Source organism: Conger conger, chromosome 17, assembly GCF_963514075.1.
Source record: "Conger conger chromosome 17, fConCon1.1, whole genome shotgun sequence".
Classification (NCBI taxonomy): Eukaryota; Metazoa; Chordata; class Actinopteri; order Anguilliformes; family Congridae; genus Conger; species Conger conger.
The window spans coordinates 37,536,671-37,546,055 of NC_083776.1; the positions used below are offsets into that span (position 1 = coordinate 37,536,671).

Below are 9,385 nucleotides of genomic sequence, written 5' to 3' on the forward strand. Positions count from 1 at the left end.
CAGGAATGACGTGAAGAAGGCAGTATGGGGTGATCCTCCGGTGTGTGCGTGTCACATCATTACTACGGAAGTAAATCCTACAGCACACTTATGACAGGAAGGGGTTTGCGAAGATGCAATAAAAATGACACCTTTTTGCATCAAAATTCAAGGCTGCCATTAGCCAATCTGAATGAAGTTTAGCCAGAAACAGGCATGCAGTGCTTCATTCTATTGTGACAATGTGGTGGAGACCAGTCTGAAAAGACATACAGCCATGATTCCTGCCAAAGCTTCAGTCATGCACTCACTTGGAATACATCAGAATATATGATATTATGCTCACATAGACCCATATCTACATGAGTGTATGCATTGCACTGCTACCACACAAATGGCTGCATAGATAATTGCATGAATAAGTAGGTGTAATAAAGTAAAGATTTTCCTAATAAAGGAAGGTGAGTGTATATATGAGTCCAGAGTAGTGCAAAATGTGAAATATCAACAAATGTATATGTAGAATATGAATCTGGAGTAGTGCATGAAATAAAAAAATATAGTGTCTCTATGAATGTAACAGATGAGCTATTCATTAGAGCCGCAACACATGGGAAAAGCTGTTTTTGTGTGTTGTCTTGTTTATGATTGACCAAAGCCGCTTCCCGGAAGGCAGGGCTTGAAAGATGTGGTGGCCAGGGTGTGATGATTGTGGCTGCGCGCTTCCTGGAGCTTGTGTGATAGAGGTCCTGGAGCTTGTGTGATAGAGGTCCTGGAGCTTGTGTGATCGAGGTCCTGGAGCTTGTGTGATCGAGGTCCTGGAGCTTGTGTGATAGAGGTCCTGGAGCTTGTGTGATAGAGGTCCTGGAGCTTGTGTGATCGAGGTCCTGGAGCTTGTGTGATAGAGGTCCTGCAGCTTGTGTGATAGAGGTCCTGGAGCTTGTGTGATAGAGGTCCTGGAGCTTGTATGATAGAGGTCCTGGAGCTTGTGTGATAGAGGTCCTGGAGCTTGTGTGATAGAGGTCCTGGAGCTTGTGTGATAGAGGTCCTGGAGCTTGTATGATAGAGGTCCTGGAGCTTGTGTGATAGAGGTCCTGGAGCTTGTGTGATAGAGGTCCTGGAGCTTGTGTGATAGAGGTCCTGGAGCTTGTGTGATAGAGGTCCTGGAGCTTGTATGATAGAGGTCCTGGAGCTTGTGTGATAGAGGTCCTGGAGCTTGTATGATAGAGGTCCTGGAGCTTGTGTGATAGAGGTCCTGGAGCTTGTGTGATAGAGGTCCTGCAGCTTGTGTGATAGAGGTCCTGGAGCTTGTGTGATCGAGGTCCTGGAGCTTGTATGATCGAGGTCCTGGAGCTTGTATGATAGAGGTCCTAGATGGATGGCAGGTTGCAGCCGATGATCCTCTCTGCTGACCGGGAGTGGATGACCTGAACTCTATTTGCGAGAGGTGAGGATGATGATGATGATTCAATGATGAATTACAGAATTGGACCATCATAGCCTGCGGCAGGTTGAGCTTTTCCAATGAAGTTGATATTCACCTCCCATGTGAGGTCCCAGGAGATGGTGCTACCCAGGAACTTGAATGACTTGACAGTGGTGACTACTGGTGGGCAGAGAGGGAGGGCTCCTCCTGAGAACATTCAGCTGCAGGTTGGTTTTGCAGCACCAGGCCACCAGCTGCTCCTGTCTGTACATACATTGCTGACCTATGACCTCCTTCACATTCAAACGGTCAAATAGTCATCATCCAAAGTAGATCTTTACAATATTCATAAATATGCAAAATGGACTAATGGGGGCGTGGCCGGGGGGGGGGGGCGTGGCCGGGGGCGTGGGCTCTGATCTGAACAGGTGTAGGACTGGAGAACCTGAACACAGACCTCAGGGGCATGGATTATGTGACAGAAGCAGGTTAATAACCTAGAACTATAATATAAGTCATACAACTGAAATAATAATAGGACTAATAATATGTATTTATCTATTTGTCATTGTTTATTACCTAGTTAAAGTCTGCAGGCTTTTTTTGCGGGGCGACATGGCTCAGGCAGTAAGAGCAGTCGTCTGGCAGATGGAGGGTTCCCGGTTTGATCCCCGCCCGGGCTGTGTCGAAGTGTCCCTGAGCAAGACACCTAACCCCCAAATGCTCCTGACGAGCTGGTTGGCACCTTGCATGGCAACCAATCACCGTTGGTCTGTGAGTGTGTGTGTGGATGGGTGAATGAGAAGCATCAATTGTACAGCGCTTTGGATAAAGGCGCTATATAAATGCCAACCATTTACCATTTATACTTTGCTGAAATGTAGTTCTAACAAACAATAATGCTGTAAATCTGATGATGGACAATGAGAGTCCAAATAAATGGTTCCATCCATCCATCCATTATCTAAACCCACTTATCCTGAACAGGGTCGCAGGGGGGCTGGAGCCTATCCCAGCACACATTGGGCGAAAGGCAGGAATACACCCTGGACAGGTCGCCAGTCCATCGCAGGGCACACACACCATTCACTCACACACTCATACCTATGGGCAATTTAGACTCTCCAATCAGCCTAACCTGCATGTCTTTGGACTGTGGGAGGAAACCCACACGCACACGGGGAGAACATGCAAACTCCGCACAGAGAGGCCCCAGCCGACCAGGATTCAAACCCAGGACCTCCTTGCTGTGAGGCGGCAATGCTACCCACTGCACCATCCGTGCCGCCCTCCAAATAAATGGTTACAGACAGAAAATCTAGGCTATTTGAAAATGTTCTAATATAAATACAAATTCTCTCAGTCTTAAAAGAAAAGAAAAAAAAAAGCGAAATTGAATTCGTGCTATCATTTTGTTTTCAATTATATAATTTTTGTGAATTAGCCAGCTTTTGCAATTTTTTAAATGATCAGTAGATGGCACACGTGTTTCTTTCCAAGACTCAAATTCTAGTGTTCAGTTGGGCCTTCGTCCCCTACCTGTTACATAGGAAATTGCGATATAATGAAATTGCGATACTTAAATTCTGTAGTCCTACTGTTCTTTAGCAGACATTGGATTTTTTGTTTTCAGAGCTGACTTAGAACATCCATTGCATAACATCAGTAATATTGTAAATGTAACATTTTATGGTAATATAATTTTCTTGTGTAGAACATGTTTAAATGTTGTCGATTTCCGCAGATAAGATATGAATCAGGGAGGCTGCATTCTAAAACAAATGTTATGACTTAATCCTTAAAGAGCCAAGCAGAACCCAGAAAACGTGACTATATCACCCATAACTGAGACCAAGGCGCACGGAAAGCGGACAGTGTAAATCTTTCAACAGCAAATTTTTCAATGGCAGCTGGCATGTGGCAGGCAACGAATTTGGCTCAATTCATTTTTAAAAAAAACCTCCTGGATTCCAGAGCAGGTATTCGAGAAGTTAATCAAATGTCGTCTTTTTGATTTATAATGCGCAGTTGTCTCATAAAATAATGTTTAGACATGCTTTACCACTTTAAGATTTGGCTGAGGAATTGATATCTTGTAGGCTATGACCAGTGGATTCATTGTTGCCGGCCCAGCCAATCATAGAATTTTGACGACACTATTGAGAAACCAAAGTAGCGGTATAAAAAGCCCCGTTGAATTACAGTATGACACCCACCAGTCCGGCGCGGGGTTTGACGTACAGAAACTGCAGTGTGTATCACTAGAAGAAACACTTACACCACGTTAAAGAAAGACACCAGACCTGGGAACATGCATCTCATACAGGTTCTAATGTACCTGGGGTTGATTATTGCGCTTGGTCCGGTGGGTCTGGGAGATGTTGCAGCACCTTCAGTAACAACTGAAGACAGCGAGCAGTGTGCGACGTGCGAGTTCCGGCAACACAGCAAACTTATGAGACTTCATGCTATCAAATCCCAAATTCTCAGCAAGCTTCGGCTCAAGCAGGCCCCCAATATCAGCCGAGACGTTGTGAAGCAGCTCCTTCCCAAAGCGCCCCCTCTGCAGCAGCTGCTTGACCAGTACGAGGTCCATATGGAGGAGAAAGGAGACGGGATGGAGGATGATGACGACCATGCCACCACCGAAACGATCATGACCGTGGGCACAGAAAGTAAGTTTCCAGTTCATGGCACACTGGCAGCGTGAAATGTTTCTTTGTGTGCGTTTTCTGCACAGTTGCGTAAAGTAGCTACCAGACCAGACTATCGGAAGGCTTCATAAAAATATACAAATTTAGCCAACACCGTTACCATGCCGCCCTTCTGCGCACACATTATGATATAGGCTACTGTGTTTATTTTGTTTCCTTTTCAACATAGTTGCATCCGTTCGACATAAACTCGAAGTTTGTGTTGAATTGCGCCAGCTGACTCACACATTTTTGTAGTGTGCGACATTATCCATTATTATTATTATTATTATTATTATTATTATTATTATTATTATTATTATTATTATTCTCGATGTAAAAAAAATACATACAAGAGTACAAAGCAATGTATGGTAACATTAACAAGCGGTGACATGTATTTTATATTATCTATTATTATAGAGCGCAATTAGTCACATCATCGCTTATCTTGGCATCGCTCTTACGCAGCCTACGTAATATCAGCACAGAAGTGCAAAATGTTTTCAAACACTGTCTACATGTAGCTTTCATTTAAGCGGCATGAATGAACTGGTTGTTAATTCACCTAGCAGTAGCATGGCATAAAATGTATTAATCTATTCATTCAGACGTCGTTAATTTGTTCGCAATTCTTTCTGACTTGTTCATTTAAAGATTCCTCCACAATACTTCTTTTTTTTCTCTCCATATTAGCGGACCCAGAGTACCAAGTAGACGGAAAGCCGACTTGCTGTTTCTTCATATTCAGTCAGAAGATTCAATCTAATCCCATCGTAAAAGCGCAGCTCTGGGTCCACCTTCGACCGGCAGACGAAGCAACAACTGTATTCCTGCAAATCTCTCGTCTGAAACGCGCAGTTGAAGCATACAGTCTGACGCGAATCCGTTCCCTCAAGATTGAAGTAACTGCGGGGACCAGCTCTTGGCAAAGCATAGACGTGAAACAGGTACTCCAGTTATGGTTGAGACAGCCGGAGACCGACTTGGGGATCGAAATTAATGCTTTGGACTCCAAGGGGAACGACCTGGCCGTCACCTCAGCGGAATCGGGAGAAGAAGGACTAGTGAGTTACAGCGTTGCGTCTTGTACTGATTTCGTGTCTTTTCCTTATACTATGGAAATAAACTAACTTGCCTGTTACATTAGATGCAAACATTAACTGCTCGCAATTAGTCAATTAGGAACATTGACTACGATACATAGCCTACTATGTATAGCCTATCAGTGAGTGGATCTCAAATAAGATGTTACCTTGGTTCTGTAGAGGAAATAGAACACATCCACACACTTTCATATTAACCTAAGACACATTTTAAGATAAAATACAAAATTTAAATAATTTGCCTGTACCCCGCCCCCACTCCGTTGCTTCCTGTGACGAGACGGTTTTTGATTTCTGTCAACCTACAGGAGGACACTGCCGATAATATTTCACAATTCTGTCTCTTATATCACGTAAATGTATGACCACCACAGAATAATCCAAAGGGTGCCCTGTGGTGATGGTGAGAGTAAAAACCTGAATTTAATGAGAAAATAATACACAAACAAATCATTGACACACACTTTTCACCTGAGCCAAGTCAGAAAATCCATACAGATCTTCGAGATACCTGTCTTAGTCGTATCATCTGATTTCTGATATTTTGCCTGTATATTAATCTCAGTGTTTTCCTCTGTTCCCGCGCAGCAACCCTTCATGGAGGTGAAGATTTCGGACACCGCCAAGCGGCTGAGGAGAGACTCAGGCCTGGACTGCGATGAGCACTCTCTCGAGTCCCGCTGCTGCCGCTACCCCCTCACCGTGGACTTTGAGGACTTTGGCTGGGACTGGATTATCGCTCCCAAACGCTACAAGGCCAACTACTGCTCGGGAGAGTGCGAGTACATGCACCTGCAGAAGTTCCCCCACACCCACCTGGTGAACAAGGCCAACCCGCGGGGCACTGCTGGTCCCTGCTGCACCCCCACCAAGATGTCCCCCATCAACATGCTGTACTTCAACAGCAAGGAGCAGATCATCTACGGGAAGATCCCGGCCATGGTGGTGGACCGCTGCGGCTGCTCGTGAGCTGGCAGGAGGGCAGGGGCTGGCAGGAGGGCAGGGGCTGGCTGGAGGGCAGGGGCTGGCAGGAGGGCAGGGGCTGGCTGGAGGGCAGGGGTTGGCAGGGCCAGGTTTGCTCTCGCTCCCTCAACCTGGACTTCTGGGTTTCTGAAAGACATCAGTGATCTGTGCTTTCCATTCTCCGAAAGACCTGTGCAATAGAACCAGAATAGCAGCAAGGTGCTGTTAGCCACCGAGCTGAGTTCCCACATACTCCCCCCGCCCCATACTTCCCCCCTCCGCTTTATTGAAGACCCACATCTCCCATCCAGAAGCCAGAAATGAAGCTGATGTCCTGCAGGTGTGGTGGAAGAGTTGGATCTGCTGGACTTGAAGGACAAACGTAGCTAGCAGCAAACATTAAGGGCGTCTCGTGACAACAATCTGCTCTCTTCTATTTTGTATCACATTCATGTGCTTATCGAAACAGCTTTGACAGCCTACGTTAAACTATCAGCGCAAATAATATAAACAGTATTACCTAACGAGCCTTAAGGACTTTTAAGAAAGGCTTATGAAACTAGCTGAGGAGTTTAGAATGGGGCTTTGTTTTCCATTAACACTTATACGTGCAAGGCTTCATAATCTAACTGTAAACTACAGCTTTACTATTACATCATCACATAAACGTCCCTACACACTTGAAATATTATTGGAAATCACCGTTACTGGACAGAAGGACTTGAATTAGTGGCACAATGAATGCAGTCAGCACATTGAGTTTTGTGAAAGACAGAGACACATGAATGTTAAAACCATGGTCAAACTCTGTCAAAGGAAATAGTTTGCACTAAAGCAGACCAATAGAAAGAATTGGTTGCTATAAAAGTTGTAAAAAAGAAATTTCGATATGTTTGCTAATTTGTTTTGGGTACATGCCATGATTTTATTTTTTAAACCACTTTTAAGAATTGTATAAGATCACAGACTAGCAAAACATGTATAATAACATATATATTACACAAATAAAGGTGCTTGCTGTTATATATCTCTATTATTTAACAAACACCATCACATATCAAACATACACTACATATCACCAAACAAACATATTATCATTCTCGTTTTACACACTTAAGTACACACTTATTGACCAGCTAAATTAGTACTATCAACATTCCACAAGAGTATTCATAAAATACGTATTGACATATACTGTGTTGATTATGTTTTTATGTTTTTATTGTGCTTTGTCAGGACATAAATATTTGTTACGTATTATGAAGTTTTGAATTAGCGCTGGCAGTTTTGAACAATTGAGAATTTTAACTAAATGATGATAAAAACTATTGTTTATCATCAACTACGTTATTGTGTTAGTTAAAATAAATATTGCCATTTTAAGGACTGAGATGGCTGAAACATATTATTGTTTTGACAGTTAAAATATCTATAAAAATTGTTACAGTAGTCTGTAAAAACTGATTTTATTGGCCTATTCTAAATGAATATTTATTTGGGACATTCTCCATGAGGATCCATAAAACAAGAGAATGCTGAGTGAGTGTGTATGATTATATCTTACACAGGTAGAAACCATAATACGTCTATGCCACAAAGCATAACAGTCATTGTAAATCTACTCCTCCAGTCAAATACATTGTAGAAATTCTCATCACATAAACTTGTGCTTTGAATTCCACAATCAGGTGTTTCCCGCTTCATTCTGTGTGAATCCTCTGCTCTCAAGGGAAGTCGCATTAAAAGTATTTAGGAAAGAAAAAGCAACACAAGGCAGATAAAATAATATCGATGTCTATTTTCTGCCAATAGGGGGCGACCTAAGTACTGCGAGACCACCGCGTTCTTTCCTGCTTTCAATTGGATATGAGCCATGTTTACCAGGTGGGACTCCAGAAAAAATGTATGATGAAGTTTTGCGTTTTGCTATATCATGCTGTATCTGTTCCTTGAAAGTAAGGCATTCAAAGCTGTATGCTGATCCCCGTTACATTACTTGGCACCAACCCAAATCAATACTGAGGGGGGAAATTGATTCTTTTTCAAGCAAATAAATCATATCATAAATAAACCATGTGAGTTGAAACATGCATAGGAAAGACCTTTCAAACACAATATATCTGCACTTAGAAATATGTTTGGAAACTTGATCGTTTGCCAGGAATGTCCATATGGAAGTAGAGACCCATACTATTGTGTGCAAACTGTACTCACTCTTCAGAGATGGATTAGGGCGGTTTATGGTGATTCTTTTCCACTCTGTTTGCATGTAATGCTCACTGAAGTCACTGAAGGCTGTACAATAAAATAAAGCCAGCTTGGAAATGTCTGTGGGAACCTCCGAATGGACCCTGCTAATGGATATCTGCCTTGACTGCAGAGAGAAGGCCGCTTGACAGAGCCATGGGCAGTGTGCAGTCTGTAGTTCTGCGGTTTTGGCATAGTACTTGGGGGGGACTCTGTAAGTCAGCAAAGGCTACGATATCCTCCGACATACATATGTCAGGAGCATCTGAAACAACCTGTCTCAGTGCGGGAATGTGATGGGGAATGGGATCGGGAATGCCAAGGGGAGCAGCACATCTGGATCCCCGGACCGACGGGGCCAGGTGTCACGTGTGTCAGAGTGCTGCAGCTGTACCGCCCCTGGAGAATCCCCGTTTTGTTTCTGATGAGTCACAGACATGCTTGTTCATAAGCATACGCGATGCTTAGGGAGATTCTGAGAACACAGCCCAAACCTGCTGTGTGACTAAGGGGATAATCAATGCCATGCACAGTTCACAGGGCTGCCCTGACATGGAACCAGAGGCTTAACGGAAATAGCATTTTTGTGCATTCATAAGCTCAATTTCCATATTTGCATAACGTGTTAGCTTAGCATAAAGTCTTGAACCCTATAGGAGTCAGTAGCCTACTGACTACACCATTAGTCAGTAGGCTACTGACTAATGGTATCATGTGTATTTGAAATACACGTGCAGGAAAAAAATGCTAAAAATGAGATACATTGTTTTTGGAGAGGTTCTACCTTTTAAAACTACCTGCAGAAGGTGCTTAGATCTCTGCGCTCAACCAGCAGAAGAGGATACATGTGTGTTCAGCGCTTATAGTTCCAACCGTCGAACTTCTCCGGAAACAACGTCTCTCGTTAAAAAATGTTTTCCCACATGTGTATTTCAAATGCACACAATGAAAATAAAATTGAACATCTCGTC

General features: G+C 43.3%; 1 protein-coding gene across 1 annotated transcript; it reads left to right on the forward strand.

The window, feature by feature from the left end:
- Positions 1–3,636: 3,636 nt before the first annotated feature.
- On the forward strand, positions 3,637–7,190 carry LOC133116416 (growth/differentiation factor 8-like). The gene is made up of 3 exons (XM_061225921.1): positions 3,637–4,080; positions 4,795–5,165; positions 5,793–7,190. Exons 1-3 carry the CDS (start codon positions 3,717–3,719, stop codon positions 6,171–6,173), a joined length of 1,116 nt encoding a protein of 371 aa, XP_061081905.1. The 5' UTR covers positions 3,637–3,716; the 3' UTR covers positions 6,174–7,190.
- The last annotated feature ends 2,195 nt before the right edge of the window (positions 7,191–9,385 follow it).